Consider the following 26,713-nt stretch of genomic DNA (forward strand, 5'->3'; position numbering starts at 1 on the left):
GGGGTGAAAGGCAGTATACACCCTGGGTAGGTCGCCAGTCCATCGCAGGGCAAACTGACATATACATTCACTCACATATTCACACCTAGGGGCAATTTAACATGTCCAGTTGGCCTGACTGCGTGTCTTTGGACTGTGGGAAACCCATGCAGACCTGGGGAGAACATGCAAACTCCACACAGAGCCAGCCCATCTCCAATTTTTATGTTTTTCAGTTTTTGACAATGAAGATGCCTGTTTTGATGACTTTTACACTGTAAATTTCATGATGAATGGACCATTTTTGGGATAAAAGGTTTTGGTCTAACAACATTTTACATTAATTGTTATGACTGTATTGATTTTAAAAACAATCATGCAGTGGGTCCACCAGACCACTGAGTAAAAAAGCATCAACACTACACAAGGGGTAACCCTGTTAATGTTCCAGCACAGTGCAGTCATTCTGTAATCAGTCAAACTTAATATTTAAAATGCAATTTAGAGCTTAATTTTACATGTTAATAATTAAGCAGTGTTAGAGCACAGCTTTGAAACTCTGCATGAACTAAATTGAAATTTTTGTTTGAATTTTTTCATGGAAATCTCTGATGTGACCGCACAGGCTCTAGGTGAGTTGCTGTGCAGTGACCCTTCTACTGTAACCACACTGTGGAGATTAAGCACGGTGAGAAATCCTTCACGTAAGTAGACAGCTTCTTCTCATTTGGGTTTGGGCTGCTCTCCTATTCGTCTGCACTAGATGAATAGCCTTCTGTAAGCTTTAGAAATTCATTTAAGTGTTACTGGTCCAGCTGGTAAAGGCAACAATACTACAATCTGAAATTTCATTGCATTTTAATCAGTCTGAAGGCAGGAGTTCATTAGCAGAACAGGATAGGATTCTAAGAATATATGAATGGAACAATAGAACTTCCAGTTAATGCAGGTTTAATCTCATTGGCACACTGACTTGAGCTGTGACTGTTTGTCTGTGATTAACAACTGCAGAAATATTAGTGTTCGTGTGGTATACAACAAATAACACCAACCCGCAGCCAGTTCACTGCTGAAAACATTAGAGTATAATCCAATATGCAGTCTTAGAATGCAGACCTTTTGACTTTCCTATCAGTATTCATTGTCCCGTTTTCAATGAATACCAACCTCTGATATATTTTTATCCTCTATCTTCTTGCTTTGCATACTTATTACCTGTGATATAGTCTTGATTCCCGCCACGATGGTATGAAGTATGATTGATTCAGTCAATCTCATGATGCAGGACAGTGATGTGCTATGGCCCTCTGTTGACTTTTGTGTTTATACGGTGATATAATATCCTTTGAAGAACTGTGCTGTTTGGCTCAGTTCAGTTCCGTGTATTGAAACACCAAGGTTCATTTTGCTGTAAGGATTTGTGCTGTAAGTCATTAAGACAAAGGCTTGTGCTTTGCTTTAAATAATTTAGAGCATCTCAGTGAACTGAACGTATCCAGGGCTCATTTTGACTCCTGGTGAACCAGCAGTGCTAGAAAGTGACACATAAACATCCCAATCCTCCAGCAGTATTTTATCTTGTTTTATCTTTCTTTTCGTTAATGCACCATAGCAGTGCAGAATGGGCCTTTATTTACCCAAACTGCAGGCAGAAACATTACTCCATAATTAGCACCATTTCCTCTTCCTGTGATTTGATTTGCATCAGGCTGGAGATGGAGAGAATGAGCCCGGCTCTCTAAATCTCCTCTGCCATTGTGAAATTGACTGGGCAGTGAGGGGGGAATTGGCAGGGGACAGTTTAATCCTCTGTGCTGCTGTTTAATTGCATGGGGAGGGAAGGCAAGCAGGCAGGGGGAGGGATTAGCATCTCTCCCACTGAGCATTGTCTTTATCGCTGCCCTTCAGATTCACAGCGATTTTGGACATCTCGCAAAACAAACCATCCTTTCTAATGGCCAAGTCATAACAGTGGGGATGCTCCCCATGGCTTTCGTCATAAAACATGACTGAAAAACAATTACAGGGCTTTCAGTTCTTCGTTGGCTAATATACTCAATAGCTAACAGCAGCCGCATAGTAAGTACATTTTCTCAATTTCATGTACAGCTGTGGATTTGTACTTTTTCAATTGCTTACACTTTTACATATTTACGTATCGCTGCTATTGGAAGAAAATCTTGTATCTCCATTTTTGTCATTACTGGACATTCAGAATGACTTAGGGGGGGATTCTTTCCATTGAGTTATACATATATACATATATATGATATATATATATATATATATATATATATATATATATATATATATATATATATATATACACACACACACATTGGGCATTTATAGGGTACTATCCCTGCAATAAATAATAGATACATTTAAAAAAAAAATTCCATGTTTAAGTTCTTTTTATTTCTTTTAAATTTGAGACATAGATTTATCATGAGTTTAATTGCTATAAAAAAAATTGTCATATCGAATCACAAAATCCATAGGTGGAGCCTTGTTTTTTGTCACTACCGAAACAAATAGTTTTAGTCCATAGGCGGAGCCTTATTTTAGCCACACCCTATCAAGAAGTGAGATGCATCCCTGTCCCTCATGGCAACATAGTGAGCAGTTAGATCCTAGTATTTTGAAATAAATGTGTCCCAAAGTCTAAATCAGTGTGTAACATTAAGAATGTCTGTACCGAAAAATATTTTCTCTGTTAAATACTCTTTTGTGTTATAATATTAAAAATTATATATATTTTCATTAAAAGTATTACCACTTAATTAACCTCTTTGACCCCATGAATGTCTCAAAATAAAATCCTGTGGGATCCCTAAAAATAAACATTTGATGTTATGCTCTCTGTTGAGGTAAAATAGACATTCAAATAGACACTAAAAATTCATATAGAGATCATTACTTAGCTTGCATCACCCACAGTCAGTGATCTTCTGTGTTTAATATTCTTGATTAACCAGACATGTAGCACTGGTCTGCCTCAGGGTGGCGTAAATCGTAGTAAATCGGCTGACCCAGTTGGTCCTTCAAAGTGTAGTAGCTGTAACTGTGCCTGAGACTCTAAAAACTTTACAATGTGCCACTTTTAAATGTGAAAACCTGCCCAGTTTCCTGAGTTTGGTGGAAAGAGTGTGTTGTTAGGAGATGGTGTTAGATCTCAGTTAATGTGTTTAAGACCGTTACCAAACCAGAAAGAGTACTGCCAGATGAAGAACTGTTAAATCAAATATTTTGGTGCCTTTGAAGCAAGAAAAGTTAGCAGGCTGCCAACATTAGAGTAACTGGCCAACATAGGACCCCCCAAATAACAGGGGGTATTGAGCACTGGTTCTAAAGGGTTTTTAAGCTGATCTTTAGGCCTACTCAAGGACTAGGCTCCTTCTGCTTGAATCATTAATTAATTGAAGCAGCAACACTATTACTTGAGTGTGACTTTAAAGGGGGATTGTAGAGGAACTCACAGTTTTATTGATAGGAACCAGATGTCTGAACACCACTATTTAACACTATTTAACGAACAAAGACATTTAAGATCATGGAAAGTAAATAATATGGCTTTATATGAGTTGTGTATTGGGAACCCTGGTTCCTATCACTGTTAGAAGGTCCAAGCCAGTAAGTTTCTCTACAATGAATCATTTCACCACAAACAACTCTAAATGACTTTATTTGCATCTCAATGATTTAATTGCAAAAATGTTGAAAAATCTTTAAAATTGCCTTTTGAGCTGCTCTTCCTAACAGCCTTGATTCTCGCACCTTTTCTGTGGCCTAACAGCCTGTCCACACTGGTGGCTAATGAAGATGGATGATGTCTGTTTATTTGCTGATGCTGACAGGGAAAAGTGTGTCTCAGCTCTCCAGTGACCCATCATCAAAACCTGCACATCACTGCCCCCCTCACACGCACACAGCGAAGGGGTTTAGCCCCTCATAAACACACTCACACAGCATTAGCCTACAACTCTTGCGTCTATGCTAATGCTTCCTCTCCCATTTATACCATGAATGGCACTAAATTAACTGGAAAATGAACTACCACACGCTACATACATATCAATTAGAGTCATCTATTTGAGCCAGCTCCGGCGGGAGAGATGTACATTTGAGATTGCCTCGCTACAAACAGTGTTGCCGGGGAGTAAATGGGCTTTTAGTGTGTGTGTGTGTGTGTGTGTGTGTGTGTGCATCTGTGTGAGTGTGTGTGTGTTGGGGTGGGGGGGGCACGCTGAAGGGAGCTGGATGAGAAATTTGAGCAGCAAAGGTATGGGGAGGAGGGGGGCTATGGCCCTGGCACTTTCAGGAGGGCTACTGTATTAGCACTGAATTAGGCCTTAACAAAGCAAATGGCATCAATATTAATGGATGTGGCCCTTTGAGTCACCCAGCATTTATTGGTTACTGTCAGGACGAAACAATTATTCTAGAAGGGATGATATCCTATGGGGACGGTGTGGGGAAGTACTGGCTTAAAGCTTAAAGAAGCTCATAGCAGCACATAAGCCTTATGATTTATGTGGTAAGAGAAAGCATGCTCCTGAGTATTCTCAGCACATTAAGGCACTGGACAGCCAAAAAAATCTAATTGACATGATTTTTAAACTTGCGTTGTAGGAAGTGTTGTGTTTTGTGGAAGGGGGGGGGGGTGGCTAGAGAGTGGGGGGCCAGCTAAGATGCCTTATGTATCTAGGATGACAATCAACAACAAGCCTACTGCATTGTAGCTAGTGTAAAATATATTTATATCTAGAATTTTACTGAAGTAGTAGCCTAAGCTACTACTAGCCCTAATACAGTAAGGAGAAACGACTGAGCAGGCTATTTAATTCTGTTTCCATGTTGGAAAAAAGTTGTCCTGTGTGTTATAGCAGATTAGCAATGATACACGACTGATGGTGGCAGGCAGCGTTATTCTACGGTGACAGCTGCCACCAAAAAATAGTGATCTAAAGAGATCTTCAGCTGTCACGCATTTATTTAATGGAGAAGAAAAGCACAAAGACACAATAACTCAGTGCCTTTGGGCTCATCCTGTATTAAACATAAGACTAATTGCAATTTGCATTAAATTCACAGAGGGTCTTTTTTGCGTAGTCAGAAGTCTGAGGGGCCTGGCTCCCTTCTCCAGACAGTATATTACCCAAGACATGCTTGCATCTTTAGTTATAAGTTATAAAAATAATGTTGCTAACTAGCCAATTCCATCTGCCCACAACATTTTTATTTAAATGGAATATATATATATATATATATATATATATATATATATATATATATATATATATATATATATATATATTATTTTTAGATTTTTTCTTATAAATACATGCATACTCAAAAAAATAAAGGGAACACTTAAACAACACAATATAACTCCAAGTAGATCAAACTTCTGTGAAATCAAACTGTCCACTTAGGAAGCAACACTGATTGACAATCAATTTCACAGCTGTTGTGCAAATGGAACAGACAACAGGTGGAAATTATTGCCAATTAGCAAGACACACTCAATAAAGGAGTGGTTCTGCAGGTGGGGACCACAGACCACTTCTCAGTATCTTTCTGCTTTCTGGCTGATGTTTTGGTCACTTTTGAATGTTGGTGGTGCTTTCACACTCGTGGTAGCATGAGACGGACTCTACAACAAGTGGCTCAGGTAGTGCAGCTCATCCAGGATGGCACATCAATGCTAGCTGTGGCAAGAAGGTTTGCTGTGTCTGTCAGCGTAGTGCCCAGAGGCTGGAGGCGCTACCAGGAGACAGGCCAGTACACCAGGAGACGTGTAGGAGGCCGTAGGAGGGCAACAACCCAGCAGCAGGACCGTTACCTCCGCCTTTGTGCAAGGAGGAACAGGAGGAGCACTGCCAGAACCCTGCAAAATGACCTCCAGCAGGCCACAAATGTGAATGTGTCTGCACAAACGGTTAGAAATCGACTCCATGAGGATGGTATGAGGGCCCGACGTCCACAGATGGGGGTTGTGCTCACAGCCCAACACTGTGCAGGATGCTTGGCATTTGCCAGAGAACACCAGCATTGGCAAATTCGCCACTGGCGCCCTGTGCTCTTCACAGATGAAAGCAGGTTCACACTGAGCACATGTGACAGACGTGACAGAGTGTGGAGAGCGATCTGCTGCCTGCAACGTCCTTCACCATGACTGGTTTGGCAGTGGGTCAGTAATGGTGTGGGGTGGCATTTCTTTGGAGGGCCGCACAGCCCTCCATGTGCTCACCAGAGGTAGCTTGACTGCCATTAGGTATTGAGATGAGATCCTCAGACCCCTTGTGAGACCATATGCTGGTGCGGTTGGCCCTGGGTTCCTCCTAATGCAGTACAAGACCTCATGTGGCTGGAGTGTGTCAGCAGTTCCTGCAAGATGAAGGCATTGATGCTATGGACTGGCCCGCCTGTTCTCCAGACCTGAATCCGATTGAGCACATCTGGGACATCATGTCTCGCTCCATCCACCAACGCCACGTTGCACCACAGACTGTCCAGGAGTTGGCAGATGCTTTAATCCAGGTCTGGGAGGAGATCCCTCAGGAGACCATCCGCCACCTCATCAGGAGTATGCCCAGGCATTGTAGGGAGGTCATACAGGCACATGGAGGCCACACACAATACTGAGCCTCATTTTGACTTGTTTTAAAGACATTACATCAAAGTTGGATCAGCCTGTCGTGTGTTTTTCCACTTTAATTTTGTGTGTGACTCCAAATCCAGACCTCCATTGGTTAATAAATTTGATTTCCATAGATGATATTTGTGTGATTTTGTTGTCAGCACATTCAACTTTGTACAGAACAAAGTATTCAATGAGAATATTTCATTCATTCAGATCTAGGATGTGTTATTTGAGTGTTCCCTTTATTTTTTTTAGCAGTGTATATATATATATATATATATATATATATATATATATATATTCACACACATGCAGTTCTGTACGAAAGTTTTAGGCATTGAAGCAAATTTTTAAACAATTTACCTCAGCAGTGAGTTTATCACAACATACATTAGAATAAAGTCATATTCATATTTCAAACAAACATAAAAACAATAAGTAACAAGAATTTCTTGGGTCCATATTTTTCCTTGACGCCTTCACAGCCACCACAGAGACTTGTGAACCTAAAATACACTCTAACCTTTACAGGTGAACTTAATGTGACCTTCTCTAAACTGTTGAATGCACATGTCCAACTATTCAATGCTTTAGTACTTTTTGCACAACTTGCTGTTCTCTTAACAAGGAGCTTAACAGCAAGGTGGTGGTGGTGGTGTTACAGTGTGGGCAGGTGCGTCTGTGTGTGTGTGTGTGTGTGTGTGTATATATATATATATATATATATGTTCAGACATGTAACAAAAAAAAAACAAAAAAAAAAAAAACTTAAATTGTGCTGTATTTTTTAGTCACAGCCTATAGGACTTCACAGTACTGCGGAAACAAAAATACATTACACAAAGTTGGACTTCATTAAAGACATGTAGTGTCATACCACAGTGCTACAGCTTCCTTTATAAGTACAGGTGAAGGACGTTTTCCTGAGTTTGACATCAACTTAAAGCAGTTAAAAACTCACACCGACTGGACCTCACGTGATGTTCACTGTCATGGTAACGTTCTATCTATCTATCTATCTATCTATCTATCTATCTATCTATCTATCTATCTATCTATATGTATACACACACACACACACACACATATATATACAGTTGCAAGAAAAAATATGAGAACTCCTTGGGATTACTTGGATTGCATAAATTGGTCATTGGTTTTGCATAAATTGGTCATTAAATGTGTTCTGATCTTCATCTAAATCACAATAGACAAACACAGTCTGCTTAAACTAATACCGCACAAAACATTATATGTTTTCATGTTTTTATTGAACACATATGAACATTCACAGTGCAGAGTGGAAAAAGTATGTGAACCCCTAGGCTAATTACTTCTCCAAGAGCTAATTGGAGCCAGGAGTCAGCCAACCTGGAGTCCAATCAATTTGATGAGATTGGATGTGTTGGTTAAAGCCCTGCCCTATAAAAAACACACACCAGTTTTGAGTTTGATGGTCTCAAGATGTGAACCATGTCTCGCACAAAAGAGTTCTCAGAAGACCTATGTTCAGGAATTGTTGACGTGCTTGAAGCTGGAAAGGTTTACAAAAGTATATCTAAAAGCCTTGTTGTTCATGTGTCCATGGTAAGACAGACTGTCTACAAATAGAGAAACTTCAGCACTGTTGCTACTCTCCCTAGGCATAGTCGTCCTGTAAAGGTGACTGCAAGAGCACAACATAGAATGCTCAATGAGGTGAAGAAGAATTCTAGAGTGTCAGATAAAGACTTACAGAAATTTCTGGCATATGCTAACATTTTTATTGACAAATCTGCACTAAGTAAAACATTAAACAAGAATGGAGTTCATGGGAGGACACAACAGAGCGCAAAAGAGCTGGCAAAATATTCTGTGGACAGATGAAACCAAAATTGAGTTGTTTGGAAGGAACACACAATGCTATGTGTTGAGGGGGGAAAAAAAGCACAGCACACCAACATTAAAACCTCATCCCAACTGTGAAATATGGTGGAGGGGGCATCATGGTTTGGGGCTGCTCTGCTGCCTCAGGGCCTGGACGGATTGCAGTCATCAACGGAAAAATGAATTCCCAAGTTTATCAAGACATTTTGCAGGAAAACTTAAGACGATCTGTCCACCAACTGAAGCTCAACAGAGGATAGGTGATGCAACAGGACAACGACCCAAAATATAGAAGTAAATCAACAACAGAATGACAAAGAAACAACAAAGAAAATATGCCTTCCGGAGTGGCCCAGTCAGAGTCCTGACCTCAACCTGGTTGAGATGCTGTGGCATGACTTTAAGAGTGTGATTCACACCAGGCATCCCAAGAATATTGCTGAACTGAAACAGTTTTGTAAAGAGGAATGGTCCAAAATACCTCCTGACCATTGTGCAGGTCTGATCTGCAACTACAAGAAATGTTTTATTGAGGTTATTGCTGCCAAAGGAGGGTCAACCAGTTATTAAATCAAAAGGTTCACATACTTTTCACCCTATATATGCACACATATACATCATTTTACACAGCACTTAAATGAGCATTGAATTAAATATTGTTTGCAATATATTGTGCTACATTTATATATTATACTTTATTGTATTCCACTGTGTATTGTAGTTTACTGTATTGTATTACATTGTACGGCACAGAATTATGTGTTCAACTCTTCTGTATCTACAGTGACTTTTTGTTTCTAGCAGTATCTGAGCTCAGGACTGTATTTTTCTCTAATCTATTGGTAACTAGCAAAGATACTTTCTCTAGATAGACAAAGCACTTGTAAGTCGCGCTCGATAAGAGAGTCTGCAAAATGCTGTAAATGTAAATGTTTGTGTGTGTGTGTATATATATATATATATATATATATATATATATACACACACACACACACGCAACTGACCAAAATATAGAAAGTGAGCACTCACCCAAGAGAAGAAATCATGGGTAGGATTTTATGGGGAATGATATGCTCAGTATATAGACAGAGGGAGCCAAGAGCCAAAAAAGTCTTGGCTCCTGTACCAATATTTCCAACTGCTAATAGCAACAAACTAAACTAAATTTCAATACTTTGATTCAACTCAAAGATCACATTTGAATACACACATCATCCAAAAGATCCCCCTAACTCAAAGTAGCTGAGTAAAGTGGGAAATATATGATTCTTAGTACAACAGACTATTTTATTTGGTTATTCATCCTGTGATACCAAGTGGAAATCCCACGAGGCTTAGAAAAACACAGTTCATTTATGATCTTACACTTTATAGCTAATACTTTACAAACACTTTAAAATGGGTCAATTCAATAAAACATCAACCTGGTTTGTTTTCTGACACTGTATAAGGTGCAGTTCTAAGTTTTTAGGTGTATGTAGATGTCCTCACTGAGTGGATTGGGAGGAATAGTTATGGTAACACTGATAGCTTTCAATGGCCATTTTCAGGGTGAATCTCAGAAAATATCTGTCCAATGCTGTCCAAATTCACAGATGATGTTGCCATGGGAATACAAGATGACCAAAGTAATGTAACTTGATCCTGTTATGGAAAGTTTAATACCCTGTCTTACACTGTGCCCCTCATGCCCCCACTATGTACATAATACACAGCATTGTATTATGATTATGACGTTAAAAAAAACACAATATATAATGGATTAAATTATTAAAACAGGAGGCCTCTGATGATTCTTTGAGCCTCAAGGCCTTCCTGAGGTTTGGCAGCCTTAAAGAGAAGTCCTAAAAAGCAAAACTCAGATCCGGTCACATGTTGTCAGTAGAAGACAGGTGGCACAACCTTTCTTAATTTTCGGTTTCATTTGGTATAAACTTTAATAGCACTCATTCAGCACAACAGTCATTTTAACTTTAGAACCTCCTAAACACCAAAACACTCACTCTTGTTCTCCCTCACAGACACGCGCACACACATATGCACACACTCTAATAATTGGCAAATGCCTTTTCCTTTCTCTTTCTGACAGAACACAACTGCTGTTCTGATTAACCATGAAGGTTCATGAGTGAGGTTAATTAAACTCGGAGGCTCTCATTCCATTTCCCACAAGAGACATTTCAGTGGTTTTTGTCAGCCAGGGAAAAGAAGTTAGATTAAATAAAAATCAACATAATAATTGTAATTATTCACCAACACCTCATATAGCTAATCACGTTTGCCTGAGAATAAAACAGTATGCGTCTGCTTGGTGTTTCATACATAGATTTATTAAGAGTGTAAAGTGAACAATGTAGTTATTTACTAAACGCTGCAGTGACTTATCGTTTCATCTGCTCTGTTAAATTGCACAGGTGCCAAAAGGAAAAGTACAAAATTAAAAGTACTTTGAAATAAATTAATTCAACCCAATATGTTGCTGAATAAATTGTACTGTCTGGTGTGGAGTAACAGGTCTGCTTTAAAGGGCCCAAATGACAGAAGACTGAATGGTCCTCACATCTGTGAAATAGGAGTTTGGTGTTTAACATTTAAACATTATTAAAGTTTCAAAATGAACCATTCACTCCCTATTCTATTCTGTCCATATATTTACATTTCACATTTACGCCATATTTATGCCATTTGGCAGACACTCTTATTCAGAGCGACTTACAATTTGAGCATATTTATACAAGTAGGCGAAGGTAGTGTTAGGAGTCTTGCCCAAGGACTCTTACTGGTATAGTGTAGTGTGCTTGCCCAGACAGGGGATTGAGCCCCAGTCTAGAGTCTATATATGGAAACTAAGCTGCAAAAACAGCTCATTTCAAATTTACTGTTGTCGCCATGTCACAAAAAGCAACACATTTACAGAAGTTATAAGGAGCATTTCGTAAGGAGGCACAATAAGGAGCGTTTATAAGGAGGCACAATCTTAGGCAGCCAATCGGGGAGTTCACTAAGAGTATAGGTGTTAAAGGCCTGGCAACAAAAACAGCCTGTTTCATTCTAAGAGATAAAGAGAGGTTAAAAAATGTTTATGTAAAATTAATGACACAAATGCTGTAACATGACCTCAGGAGATAAAAATAAAATGCAAAAAATGTAAGATATGGGCTCTTCAGTTCTTTTCAGCATATTAATGTGAAGCACATCAACACAAAACAAATCAAGACAGAAAAGAGAAGAAATCAGAATACAGATCAAATCAACACTTTCCCCAACAACCTACGAGAGTGTGACTGCTGTCACTGCCTGCATTAGCATATGGCTGTGATACAACTGGCAGATTTTCTCCACCATGACAGTTTTAGTGACTGAGAGGAATTCAAGGCTGGCTTCTGCACAGATTTAACAGATTTTGTCGCAGAATGTGTTTTTGCACTCAGCGAAGGCTGTAATAAAATAAATGGGCTGAATATTAACAGTTCCATATTTGAGCTGGAACTGTTCCGTACACTACACCCTATTCATACCCTGTTGACCATACCCTATGACCTTGACCTTGAGTTACCAGTGTATTAACTACACCTACCTACTTACATTTATTATCACCTACATCTGTCATATATTTGCATTGTTTAGGTTTACAACTACTGTCTTCTGTTGATGAACAATATTTAGTTCCCCTCTACCATGTCCATCAATGGAAAGGGACCTATTCTGGATTAATGATTAGCTGTTAAAAACTGATCTGTAACTTAGTAATAGGATTACTATATTAATGTAATCTGATTATTTCCTGTTACATTTGAATTACTTGTCAAGTAAAGTCATACACTAAAATAAAGTCCTTTCAACAAGATGACAACCTACATAAGACAGAAAAACTGCACATCATTTTTTTTAAGCTAAATGATCTCTATAAGATGAAGAGAGTCAAAATCTGCTCAGCCATTCTAAAAATGGTAACTTAGCATCATGATGAGCTGATAAATTTGCACTGATAAATTGTGCAGAAACATGTGGTACAGACACTGCTTATAGACCTGCAAAGGTCCCCTATATCATACGTGTACCTGATAAACTGACAACCTCAATGTATTGGTAAACTCAGAGCTAGCACTGCTCATCTCAATGAGAATTTTCCATTTATGACCTGATAAATATTCAGTCTTATAGGTTGAAGAATTCATAAAAAGAACACCTCACTGAATGCACGGCAAAGGATAAATGTCTGTGTTGCTGCTACACCTGTGTTGAGGGAGTCCTTGAAGGTCCAGTCAAGGCGAGGTGCCAGCGTGCTCTTCCCAAGGTTGTGTTGAGAAAGGTGATAATTAGTTTTAGTGGAGGTCATTAAGGGCTGCCACTGCGAGTTTGGTCAGAGGTGATATTTTGGCCTTCTGCAGAGACAGTCTTCAAGTTTATAGTGCTGCTCCCATTCATAGCGCATTCTCAGAGTGAAAAAAGCACACTTGTGGAGACCTTCCAGCCTTGTGGAGACATTGTGGAGACATTCCAGAGTTCCTCAAATCAGAAACCATGCCAAATGGTTCACTCTGCTTGGGAAAGTATAAGACAATCCAAGTGCTTTCCTAAAAATCTAAGTTCTTGTGATAATCCATTAGTTCAGTGGTGAATATATCACTGAAAAGTCATGAGACTTTATTTTCATAATTTTTTTCATTTCAGATTTAAATAAAAACAGCAATTCCTTACGCTGAAGATTTTGTGATGAATGGCACCATAGAAATGCACCAAAATTGCTTGACATTTTTACATTAACTTACATTGAAAGTTAAGAATGTTCTTTTGCTTCTTCAGAAAAGTTTCCGTTTTGGAAACAAGGTTTTTGCCATGAATGATATCAATGATATGGCAAAAACCTTACAATAGTCAATAAAATGCTCTCTATTTTCTATACAGCGGCTGATATGATTGACCACTGCTAGAGGAAAAAAATCTTTAAGCTTGTCTCAGAGAAATAAAACATCTCAATATTATATTAATGAAGGATCATTACTTTCTGAATTATTACTCCTAAACCCCCTTAGGAGAAAAGTGAGAAGTTCTGGTGATGAAGGACAAAAAAACTGAGTTCTCCTTCACTGACACTACTTCGCCGAGAGAGTTCTGTAATATAGATTAGAGCTGTAAAAGAAAATGATTACACTTTTCTTATGGAGATATTATTCAGCTGAGACTGGGGTGTGACGAGTCAGGCACTAAAAAGTTAAGCCCTATGTGTGACAACATTTTGATCAAAGTGAGAAAATCTGAGTTTTATTTCTCAAGAGCCAAATTTCAGAAACAGGAATAAATGGCTTAAATCTCACTCTGTCATTATGTCAACTGTAGGCTTTTTGGGAAAAATGCAAAAAGCATTGAACCTTGGTTCAGTGATTCCCAACCCTGATCCATGTTATAGTGTTTTTCCTGCTCCCTGATCCAACTAATCAGCTCATTAACAAACGCTTACTGAACTGAAATAATTTTTAAAAAATATGTATTTCCCTGAGCTCTTTTAAAGACAATAACATCTTAATTCAATGTTTGTATATGTTTAACCCTCTGTATCATATGTTACTCCTCTGTAAAGAAAAGACCATTTTCTAGGTGCTAAACTTGTATGCTAATGACCGCTGATTTCAATGGCTGTCTTAGTGGATAGGGCCAGGGTAGTGGGGTATGGCTACTGTGCCTTGTTGGAGAGCTCAGTAATGTCTTCAGCAGAGCACCGTTTTGATGTTTGACCTTTTTAAGCTTGTTTACACGGAGAGGAAGGTACGGACCCTAAATCCAGGGATGTGCAATGGCGTTGGAATCATATCGGTACTGATTTTTTTTAAAAACACTGGGCCGATGCATAAATTTTAAACAGATATTTAATGACATCTGTTGTATGCCATCTGCACTACAGCAAGGGAGAGCTGATAAAAGCAAGATTCAAGTTCATTTTCACACCATTTAATGTTGGCATGGCTGTCTTTTTGGATGGGCATGAGATGTTTTCATAACCAGAGGTTCTCGCCCCTCATTGCTCGCTAGCAGCTCACCACAGAGTTATCAAACTATGATATCAAGTTATTAAACTATGTTACATTTGATTTTATTAATTAAAAATATGTGCTACTTTACATTCCACTAGCAGAACAGGCATCATGGGGCTGTAAATATGAATGTTAGCAATGGTGTTACAATACTGTTTTACTGTTCATACAGGAAAGAGTAACTGCAATGGTGAAGTCTGGGGGAGTGGTTATTCAAGGTGAGTCAAGATGTTTGCTTTATGTGATGCAGCACGGAGCAGCAAATCTTAAAGGGAAATACACCAAAATGGCAGCCTTCACATTAAGCCGTTTCTAAGATGGGAGATACAGTGTGATCATTTGAACTGACAAGAAAAAAATCAGTGATTCTTCTTTAAAGCAGAAAAAGTCATTTAGAAGATAGACCAGTGTCCCTCACCTCCAGTGGAACAGCCCTAGTTTTCTTACTGTGACTGAGTATTGCACAGTAGACAGAGATTCTCAACCACTCCCCCTTAAATGATGTCAGTTACATTCAGACAACTGTACTGGTGCTAGTGTTTAACTGCTACACTACTTAAGGTGGAATGGAAATTATAATAAGCTAACATCTGCCTCGATAGATCAGCTTATCAAATTCAGGGGAAGTCCAAGTTGCCTCTGACTGTAAAAAATGGTGACCTTAACTTTTAGCTTGTAGCATACTGACTGTTGTGATTATGTGTAGCAGGAGAAATACAGTTAGGCTGTGTCCCAAACTGCATACTACTGTTCTATACATACTAAATAAATGAGTGAGTTTCATTCAGTACCAGTTTTACCAGCATTTGCATACCAGTTTTGGTATACTATTTACTATAGTAGCATGTGATTTTCTAAGCATTAGAGTTTAAGGTGGACTGGTCAGTAACTCCTGGTCTGAAATCAAGTCTGAGTCTGCCCCTGGATACTCACTAGCACTAAATGGAAGATGCCAAAATGTCTATGTAATGTAAAATTCTTATGTTAGTCATGTTTTAAAATTCCAGCATGATTGAGTGATGCTGCCGCTGTACATCTTAATTGCAGCGTGAACAAAGGCCTTTTCTGTCTTTTTGTCCTAACAGGAGGCAGAGCGGTGTTCTGCCTGTACGGCTCTCTCTCAGGGGAATAAGGTCAGAGAGGGGACAAGTGCAGGTCAGTCGCTTCTTCAATAGAGAAAGATTACATGGGGCACTGTTGATTGTGTACTATTCAGATATCTTTCATGCTTTTTTCAAGAAAAAAAAAAACAAAACTGGCATCTGAAAAATGTTTTAATAATAAATAAGGTGGGAAATGACAATGTTTAATTTTACTCTAAATATGAGCTCATCAGTCATGAAAATTTGGCTGACAATTTAAAGCAGTTGTACTTTATCTTAACATAGTAAACACCAAACAATGATGGACAGCACAAGTTTTTTTTTCCTTAGAGAACATATTCTCACACACAAATGTTCATTAATTGAAAAAAAGGTACTGCAATAGCATGAGTCCAAACCATAGAAGCAGCTATGTGCTAGGAGAGCACAGCGATGCCTCGGAATACCATGGCAAACCCTCATTTCGGGTATTCCTCACTTCCATTCCCATAATGAAGTCCTGCTTTACTCCTGTACAGCATAGAAAGAGCCAAGCCCAACGGCTGGGCAGATAAAAATCCAAAAGACTTGCTGTTTGGCTGTGGCAGACATTCGTATTACAACAACAGTGCTCCTGCAAGATCACCTCACTCCTCAACACAAAATGGAAAGGACACTCGTAACCCAAGACTTCTAAAATCTAAAAGATATCGCCCATTGCACATTTTCTTGTTTCATCCTTATTTAAGTGCATTTGTCTCAATGAATGTAACATTGTCATTGGTTATGAGATGACAAATTGCTACTCCATGGTCTATCCCTATGCGGATAACGTGATTACATGGTTTTTGTGTGAGAAAAAATAAAAGAGAGTTGTCCCATTTCCATCTTGTTCATTTGCAGAAATAAAAATGAAGCAAATAAGCCTTTCCTTTCATCCAGCCTCATACACACGATTAACAAGAAGTCATCTTCACCATATAAATGTGGAACGCTCCATACATAAGAATGGTTTAAAATAAAAAGTTTAGTGATTGTGCTTTTGAAACCAAAGTTTGAAATAAAAAAGTAAAAAAAAAATACAATAACAATAACATCAATAACAAAATGACAACAGTGCATTATAAAAACAAATCCCACGGCAGCACTTCTTTCATTGACTCAATGATTTGGTAAATTTACAATAGTGACCCTCGTAACCCGATGCAGAAAAGAAGTCTGGAGAGCCGTGAGAGGGAAGACCATATTGACCATACTGAAGTACTGGATCACAGTAGAAGAGTGAAGAAAACTTCTGTTTGTACTGATGGTCCTCTGATGCTCCCACACACAGTTTCTGTTACACTCCCATAACGCTCAGGACCCCTGCTGTGAGAACACACCTGCTCTCCACAAACTCACACCAAGCAATGGGGCTTTAAAGCAGAAAAAATCACCTACTCAAAAAAACCCTCTAAAGCATCCAATTGTTCCTCTTTGTTCCTCACGCTGGAAAGATTAAATATTGAAACAGATAAAAAAAAAAGAAAACATTACACATTGGTCAGTCCTTTTTTTCTGTAAAGACAGATCCGATGAAGTACATAATTGTGAATGACTGTAGATGGTCTGAATCGTGTATGGTCCACAGTAAGATGGGCTCCACTCGGCCATCAGGATCCTTTCTCTTGTCCTGACTGGACCCTCAGCTCTCCAGCAGCTGCGGACAGACAGAGAGGGCGGTGATTATAAAATGTGCAAATCTTTAGAGCTGTAGCTATAGCACTGCTCTCTTAACACACCGTTTATATCATAACCTTTTTAACCTCAATATTATTTGAAAATGGTGACTTTGTGTAAATATTTTATAATGCATAGACCAACAAAAAACCTTTGAAGCTCTAAGAGGTATATTTCTGTTAATTCAATCAAATAAAGTCATTCTAGAGACAGAACTGTTCATAAAGGTAGTGACAGAAACCAGCTGTCTTAAGCATTAATGCCTCCAAAAGCTCCCTCACAGAAAGCTATCAGACGATTCCGAATATTCTGCCTAATGCTTGAGACATTGTTTACTGTAGTTTTAAGAGAAGATTTTGGCCTAAACATCTTTTTAAACAGATTCACAGCAGAGATATACAGTATTGTGCGAAAGGCACCCAAGACACACTTTCAAAATCTATTTATTTGTGTAGTATGTGTTTATTTGCTGAGAAAAACGTTAATATTTGAAAATGTATAGAATATGAATTAATAATTATATATATATATATATATATATATATATATATATATATATATATATATATATATATATATATATAAAATCATATAAAGAATAAATAGTGATTTTCTGGATGTTAGTGTGTTTCTTTAACCATTTTCAAGCCTCTCCTCGAGGAAGTCCAGTATCATTGATGATATTAACAAGTCTCTGTGGCGGCTATGAAGGTGTCAAGGAAAATATGGACCCAAGAAATTCTTATTACTTTTTATTGTTTTTATGTTTATTTGAATTATGAATATGATTTTATTCTAATGTATATTGTGATAAACTCACTGCTGAGGTAAATTGTTTAAAAAATGGCTTAGATGCCTAAAACTTTTGCACAGTACTGTACATGCAGGGCATTTAAGGCAGAAGAGTCCTTGTAAAAAACATTTAGATTTGCCAATTTTTTAATATCAACTTTATACATAAAACCCACAACATAAATGTAGCTTCACTGGCCATTTTGGACAGTATGTAGTGGACATCTCTGTGAGTGAGTTGTACGCATTGTGACCTCTGGTTCCTAACACCTCTACTGTAGAAATCGGTCAACAAGTTTCTCTACAGTGTACTATTTTTCCTTCAGACTACTGCAAACGACTCTGTTTACACTTCAACAATTGAGTTATGTAGTAATTTTGAAAAGTCTGTGAAATTCCCATTTAAGGACCCTCTCTGTTTTAATTTACTTCCTTCATAAACAACAAGAACATATTCTCAGAGCAGCAGAGCTAGTTTTTGTAGGAGAAGCTGGAGAAGCAAGTCAAACTTAATATTGTTATAGTGATATGAATGATATAAAAGTCAATCCAATCTGAGAACCCTGATGTACTGCAGTGATCTACACTAATTTGAGTTTGATTTGAATCTTATGCCAGTTATCTTGTTTATTACCTTTTTGGGGTCATAGCAAAGACATCAGAATTTTTTGGGGAAATTGGTCAGGGGATTTTGGTTGCTGATGGGGCTGAGTAGAGTAATGACTGTTGTCTATTACATGTTGGGGAAATCAAGTCCAGGATTATTACATCCAGAAATGCAAACTTCCTACAATAGTACCCTTGATGTTACATGGAAGTAATGAGCTTTTTAGGGAAATCATAATCAAATAGCTGGAGCAAACTGTGCATTTAAGTCTCTTTAGGTACCAACAATTATGATAAACCTGTTTTGAGGCAGGTATAAACTAAACATTTTGCCATGATAATGATGTTGCAGAGAAAAACTGCCACTTTTTAATGAATTATGTGGTCATGATTTAAAATCTTAAGCCGTAGAATATTTAATATGACTTTGCTCACTAGATAATGATTTTGAAATTTTGAACAAAAGATGACCAACTTCTGACTGTGTCAGCTATTTATGCCAAAATTTCTAAGTATGGTACAATTCTAAAAGCCACCATTAGGAGCGCAGCTAATTACTCACAACTCACGCTGACTACCAGGAGGTGGCGCTTTGAATGCCTGAAGCAGAACATTTAAATTTTATTGCACTGGAAGTCCATCGTTACAGAACCCTTATCGAATTGAATTATAAGCTGCACTTATTTTATTGTACTGCACTCTGTATTGTAGTTTATTGTATTGTATCTTATTGTTATTGTATTGCATTGAATGGCACAGAGTTCTGCGTTCAACTTTGTTTCTTTTTCTCTCGGTGTCTGCAGTGACATTTTGTTTCTAGCAGTATCTGAGCTCAGGACTGTCTTTTTCTGTAAGCTATTGGTAACTAGTAAAGATACTTTCTCTAGATTGACAAAGCACTTCTTGTAAGTCGCTCTGGATAAGAGCGTCTGCTAAATGCTGTAAATGTAAATGTATCGTATACACTGGGGCAGCAGCACAAACAATATCACACTAATTTTAGCAGTGATTTTATTCCCATCATCTCAAAAGAATGTGAACACACAGTCTGTGGCAGGTTTAAGGGTTTTAGATGATAAGCAGCCTACCTCTAACTCTTCTTCCTGGGGAGAAAAGGCCCCCAAGCTGGGGAGTCCTGCTTCGCTAGGGTTTCTGCGCCCCCCCAGGCCCACATCTCCCCGCCTCCTGCCCCCAGAGCCCCGGGATGACACTGAGCTGGAGGAGCTGGGAGCCTCCTTCTGGCTTTGTGCTGAGGGGAAGGAGGGCCGGTTGTAAGGAGGAATATCCTCTGCAGCTGCAGGAACAGAGACAGAGTTAGCGTTCCTCAGACATTCAAACACTGAAGATATTGTCACTGTTCTTAAAAAAAAGCACACTGTCTCTCTGAAACAGTAACCTTAGATAATAAGGAAAAACAAGTCTTTACTTTTAATGCAAATCAATGAGATTTTTCCAATTATTTTTTGGAATATGCCAAATTTTCTGTATTCTACATGCAAAGCCGTTATTATAAAGCTTTTGTGAAATGCCTTTTCCACAGTATGTAACAAGTATGAAGTCAGTGTTGGGAATTCATATTTACAATTCCCCATAATTTACCTGCTTGTTGACGTGCTTTGCTGCTGCCTTTGCCTCCATGTGGGTTCCGATGTCTATCATGGTCTCCTCGTCGATCGGCTGATCCCTCTCTCGTCCGGTAGCCTCCTGCACTTCCTCTTCTGTCTCTGGCTTCTCCACAGCCCATCCTGGGCAGTGTGGCCCCCCTCTCCTCATAACTACACCTGGAGCCATGGCTGGGAGACTTCAGGCCAGCTGGAGCGGGGCTCAAGGGCACGGATGGGTCTGTGGGAAGGAAAAGACAAAGTTCTACTTTCAGTTTTACATTTGTCTTTTGTGCTTCTTTCTGTGACATGCACAGTGTAGGTGTAGAACTGTAGCACAAAGAATCCAGTGACATTTTTACCATCTGCATAATTCTCTGGTGGTGGTGGTGGTTGTTGCTGCTGCTGGTGGTTCTGGTGACTAGCTGCATGCTGCTTGTGCCTTTTGTGTGGCTTCCTCTGCATCACTGCAGTGCTCATGTTGCTGTCTGTGGACACTGGGCTACTCGGGCGGTGGCCAATGTGGTATTTCTGACCTGAAAAGGGGACAACATACAGCATATCAGTCTATACAAGACTTTAAAGGATCAACCTTAAATCCAGTTCAAGTCCAAGCCAGGCATGGGCTGGAATAAAAAATGACCAATGGACATTGTCCCCAGACAAGACTGGTCACTTTATTAAAATAGATGAGTGAATGAATGAATAAATAAATAAAGGGGTGGGGGGGGGGGGTAGTACTGCTAACATGATGGTAAAGGCCCACTGAGAATTCTGATAGACTCAATGGCCTGTCTCTCTCTGAACAAGCGCTTATCCCTTTCACTTACCCCCTCCTCCGATGTCCACAGGCCCTGGATAATGGGCCACTCTCAGGCCAGCATACTCAGCCGCCGTGGCGACAGCCTGGGCAAAATCAGCATCGGTGAAGAAGGAGCCATCAGAGGAGCTGATGGCACTGGACCGGCCGGATGATGCGTTGTCCTCCTCGGAGGCAGAACCCCAGCCATTGATCATGGAACCTGTGACGGAGCTCTCCAGGTCACCAGTGCTGGAGGCAGGGGTCTGCTCCAGGCCCCTGTGCAGCTGCAGGCGGCGGGAGAGAGGAACTTGCTGCTGCTGGTTCTGCTGCTGAGAGTGATACTGTGAGCCTGGATGCTGTTGATATTGCCGAAGGCCCGACTCTCCATCTGTCTGATCACCTTCTTCCTCACCTTCTAACTCCAGGGTCCCACTGTCCACTGCTAATGGGCCAGAGATGTAGCCATAGGTGTGAGTAGGTGAGAGGGGCCGAGGTGGAGGAGGGGGACTCGTTGTGTGTCGTCTAAGACAGAGATGAGAGTTTAAACATTAGATTTACATAATTGCACAATTAAATTTATACAGTTTTACCCCAAATGTAGTTAATCAGTCAAAAAATAATTACTTCGTAACTAGTTCGTAATTTGCTTTTTCAGTTTTGGCGCTAAGAAAACTAACGCAGCTAAGAAATAACAGAAGCCTAAGCCCAAAAAATGAGCATTGTGCAAACTTCATGACTAATTTATCACACTTTTATCACATGTGTAATGTTAGCAGCTTCTCTGCATCATGGAGTGTTAGTGCAGTACCTGCGTTCCTCGTTGTTATTTAGGCCTGGGTGCAAATCCCCCTGAGGGGAAGGGGTGAGCGTGGCTGTGGATTGATGACTATAGGACATTCCAGCAGGGGAAGAGGCCGCCCCTCTGACAGGCGGCGTGGGGCATCGGTCCATACTCTCCTGCTCTTCTTCCTCCTCTTCCATCTCCCCCTGGTGCAGATACATGCGGCTCTGAAGCATGGGGCACTGTGGGTCTGGATCAAAGCTAATGATAGAAAAATTGTACATTAGGGAAAGTCATATGTGGTCTCTTGATTTTAGAGTCTACAGGAATGGTCTAAACTCTGAGTGTGTGCATGCCTACCTCTTGTCCATGGGCTGTAGGTAGTCCTCAGTGCTGCGGCTGGGTGGGGGATTCAGAGGGGGAGGGGGCAGTGGCTCAGCCCAATTCACTGCATTCTGTTTGGCTAGTTTAGGTGTGCGAGTAGCTTTTTTATAATTTTGACTCCCTGATGGGGATGAAAAAAGAGACCCATAAGACATTCTACTTTTTAAAAATAAACTCTTAATCCTAAAAGTGCTGTAATTTTTTGTAATTGTTGAAACTTTTTTGAAACTCCTTATAAACTACAGTAAGGAAATATCAGTGGTCAATAAAGATGTACACAAAAGGTAAATAAAATTACAGTTCTTTAGGAAACAATTTGACATTTTGAAACCATGACAAATTTTTTTAAGCAGTTCTGATAATTGGTTACACACACACACACACACACACACACACACACACACACACACACACACACACACACACACACACACATCTTCACTTCTCCCTCAGGGGGTGCTGAAGCCTATCCCAGCTGTCATCTGGCAGAAGGTAGGATACACCCTGAACAGGTCGCCAGTCCATCGCAGGGCAGACAAACAGACAGACAAACTCATTCACGCACACACTCATACCTATGGGCAAAGTAGCATGTCCAATTGGCCAGACTGCATGTCTTTGGACTGCGGGAGGAAACGGGAGTACCCGGAGTAAACCCACACAGACACAGGGAGAACATGCAAACTCCACACAGAGAGGAACATGGTCACCCGGCTTAAATTTAATATACTGTTAAACTGCCAGTTTCAGGTGGATGCAACATGATGCACTGATGCATTTTACAGCCTTAGTGGTATCAGACCAAGACTGGATGAAAAAGCAAGCAAGACAGGTACAAATTGCTGTAGTTCTTTTTAAATTACCTGAGATGCTGCCCCCTATTCTAAACCAGTATTCTTTTAATGACCCACCCAGGATCCCTTCAAGTGAAGTCCTTTACCAGTGTGACAAGAAAAAGAGTTGACATTTGAATGACAGCTCTGAACATCCTCATGGAGCGTGTGATGGTGCGAGTGCAGGCATACCTGAGGTGCTGTTGCTTCCTCTGTCTGAGCTGTGGTAGGACCCTGCCGAGCTGTGCTCATTTGCCTGGTTATAGGGGATGGTTGGAGGCAGGCTGACCTCACCCCCTCTATAATGATCTAAGGAACCAGGAAAAAATGTGTGCATAAAACCAAAAGAGTGCCTACAAGCACTAAAACATGAAAAAGATCCACACTGTCAAAACTTGTGAGCTGTAACATTTCGTTTCAAGCCACATCACACATAGAATATCTCTATGCATAGTGTGTAGTGTCCATAGTACAGACATAACTGTTGTTAATAAAAAATACAATGTATATACAAATATCTTCAGGCAACATGTGGAAAAAACAAAAATAAATAAAAAAGTACGCAGAGTGCTATTTTAACATTTTAGTGTACAATCATTTGTTTATACACTCACCCTTGTTCAGTCTATTTTGTTCCATAATGTTGAACTGGAGCTGTGATGTCATTTCTGGGGGCTTTGGTTGTTGGGGTTTCCAGCGCTTGTCGTTGAAATCGCCAGGCCCCGCCCCACTGTTCTTGTTCATGATGTTTGACTGGATGAGCTGGGTGGTGGCATAAGGTGTGGGCTCATACGGTGTAGGAGGACTGCCTCCAGGTCCCATGTAGCAGCTGTTAAAGGTCTTCATCTCGTTGAGTTTGTTGGACAGGTCCACATCACTGTAGACTGCAGAGTCCGAACCCATCAGAACCCCCTGCTTATTATCCAGCTGACTGTTGTAGTTAGCAATGCAATCAGCTGTGAAAACAAGAACATGCAGATATGAGCAGAAATGAGCCAAAAGCAAATATGCTGATTTATATTATGAAATAACAATTAACACAGTGTTTTAAACAGACCTATAGTGGGCCTGAATAGAGTTTAGTATGGCTGCAACTATTAGTTGACTCAACAAGATTCATCTCCAAAATGGCAACTTTACATTAATTTATGTTAAAAGTAGAGATTTTATTTCTATTCCAGCACCATTTTGGAGCATTTCTGCTGCTCTACTCAATGAAATGTTCACACAATGTACAGGGCAGCTGCTGCTGATGGAGTAAAATAAAAATTGTCAAAAATTGAGACATATGCTTCCCTCTGGAGAGCGACGACATGAGACATGAAGTCAATAAGACATTACAGGAAGCTTTAAATGTGATATGGCTTGTATTGTTTCATGGCACCATAAAAGAAGAATTTACATTTTGCACAGACAGAACTCTGAATGATGGTGATGGCAGAAGCACAGGAACCAGAGATGGCATAAAAGTTAACAGAATAATGATCTGATAAATAAAAGTCTGAGGAATGTTGCAGGACTATATTTTTAGATCAAACATGTACAATACAGTGAAGTGAGGTAGTAAGTACACCCAATGAAATGTTTCTTTTAAGTGTATTTTACACTCAAAATTTGATTTTGCAATTATTTAAAAACAAATTAACTGAGATGTCTTAATCTGTTGAAAAAAAATACATCCCTGACTTCAGTGGGTAGTGTCCCTTTGACAGAAATAACTTTATGTAGTTGTTTCCTGTAACTCTCTACCAGTTTTTGGCATTTACCGGGAGACGTTTGTTTAGCATTACTTCAAAAGTCCAATGTTTAATGCTCTTGCATTTACAGCATGTTTCAAATCCCTTACAGCATTTCAATGGGGTTCAGATCTGGGCTTTGATTAGGCCACTCCACAACACTGTTACTTCCTTTTAAGTTATTCCTTTGTGGATTTACTTGTATGTTTGGCATCTTTATCCTGTTGGAAGGGCAAGTTGTTCGGCTTTAACTTTTTTTGCAAAGCACTCTCTGGTACAGAAGTGAATTTAAAGTCGATTCTATGATTGCAAGCCAGCCAGGCCCTGAGGCAGCAAAGCAGCCCCAAATCATAACACTTCCACCATCATGCTTTACTGCTGGTATGATGTTGTTGTTCTAATGCAGTCTTTGCTTTTTCACCAAACATGGCTTTCGTACTGTGGCTAAACAACTTTACCTTTGACTCATCTGTCCATAACACATTATTCCAGAAGTCCTGGTCCTTGCTTAGACAATGACTAGCGAATTTTAGTCTTGCCCCGATGTTCTTTTAAGACAGCAAATGCTTCCTCCTAGCACACCTCCCACATAGGTCAAATTTGTGCAGTCTTGTTTTAATAGTAGATGCATACACTTTGACATCCACAGTGGCAAGAGCTACCTGCAGATTCTATGATGAAATTCTGAGGTTCTTAAAGAATTTTTTCTTTTAGCATGTTATGGTCTGCTCTTTAAATTTACTGAGAAACCCTTGCCTGGAAAAGTTTGCAGTGGTTTTAAATCTTCTCTACTTGTAGATGATCTTCTAAACAGCAGAAAGATTGATTTCAAATATTTTGGAACCACTTAAGAAACCCAGATATCTGAGGTTTAGAATGGTGTTCTAACCATTAGCACCTGATCTCAATTTGATACATCTGAAGAAGTGATATATAGGGCTGTATTTTTTCCTCAAAAGGAAACGGCATTTCTCTTTATATAAAGGATGACCAATGCTAATTGTAGGTGTCACTTGTTAAATTATATCACCTTTAACTATCAGCATTGTTTACATGAAGACCGGATATCTGTATGCTCAACTATGTTCAAAAAGTCTAAACTTTTAACACAGTGTACTTCCTGTTTTCATATGACTGTAAATCAAAATTTCTAGACCCCCCTTCTAATCTGTGCATTAACTGACCTCATTAATGCTCTTGTGACTGATAAAATTCTCACAGCAAATGTTCTAACTGCTATTGTAAAGCCTTCCAAAGAGTAGAAGCTAATACTGCAGCAAAGGGGACAGACCTCTATTAATAGTCGTTTTCAGAAAGACATTGGATGGGCAAGTATTACAAAACTTCTAGACACAGTCTACATCTTTACACATTATGATATACAATAAATCTTTAAAGGGTGCAATGTCTTGCCTTCTGAAGTCATGTAACATCATAGGCTTCACTGTGTGGGTAGGTGTCTTAGTTGGAGGTAATGTTTCATTTGAGCAAGGCCGCGTGCCTCTACAGCGACACAACTGATCGATTTCATCTCCCACAGTCTGGGAGAAAATTGTCACAGTAAAACTTTTATGAATCTGAGCGAGCACAGATGGGCAGGATGAGGAAGGCCACAGTCAAGGACACTTTTTCCTCCCACAAAAGTACATAAACAAGGATCAATGCAAGTTTTCCACCTGGGCAGGTCAATAGATCTGAGTATCTAAACCAAACCTCAAGAGCACCCATAAAATGAGGTTTTATTGCCGGAAACCAATTAGACTGATGCTGGTTTATTGTCTTCCTCAGCGTCTCTTCACTGAATACATGCTGCAGTAGGTCTGGTCAAAGGCATTAAAGGAACGACCTTAGAAG

The 26,713-nt window shown here is 39.5% G+C and overlaps 1 protein-coding gene and 1 long non-coding RNA gene across 4 annotated transcripts in view; one reads left to right on the forward strand and one right to left on the reverse strand.

Moving 5' to 3' along the window:
* The first annotated feature begins 602 nt into the window (after positions 1-602).
* Positions 603-15,666, forward strand: LOC108427242. The gene is made up of 3 exons (XR_001857836.2): positions 603-683; positions 14,696-14,741; positions 15,609-15,666. It is a non-coding gene; the product is annotated as an uncharacterized LOC108427242 (long non-coding RNA).
* Positions 15,667-15,779: 113 nt separating this feature from the next.
* LOC108427265 (roundabout homolog 1-like) overlaps positions 15,780-26,713 on the reverse strand; it is a 295,097-nt gene continuing 284,163 nt past the window's right edge. For all 3 annotated transcript variants that reach the window (XM_017697276.2, XM_017697275.2, XM_017697277.2), the window contains 9 exons: positions 23,738-24,079; positions 23,316-23,432; positions 22,267-22,411; positions 21,934-22,167; positions 21,154-21,647; positions 20,686-20,859; positions 20,322-20,564; positions 19,811-20,016; positions 15,780-17,304 (listed from right to left, as the gene is read on the reverse strand). In XM_017697276.2, the coding sequence (XP_017552765.1) occupies positions 17,290-17,304; positions 19,811-20,016; positions 20,322-20,564; positions 20,686-20,859; positions 21,154-21,647; positions 21,934-22,167; positions 22,267-22,411; positions 23,316-23,432; positions 23,738-24,079 (1,970 nt within the window). In that variant the 3' untranslated portion in view covers positions 15,780-17,289. The remainder of the gene's footprint in view (positions 17,305-19,810; positions 20,017-20,321; positions 20,565-20,685; positions 20,860-21,153; positions 21,648-21,933; positions 22,168-22,266; positions 22,412-23,315; positions 23,433-23,737; positions 24,080-26,713) is intronic.

The sequence above is a fragment of the Pygocentrus nattereri genome, chromosome 18, assembly GCF_015220715.1.
Source record: "Pygocentrus nattereri isolate fPygNat1 chromosome 18, fPygNat1.pri, whole genome shotgun sequence".
NCBI classification, from domain to species: domain Eukaryota; kingdom Metazoa; phylum Chordata; class Actinopteri; order Characiformes; family Serrasalmidae; genus Pygocentrus; species Pygocentrus nattereri.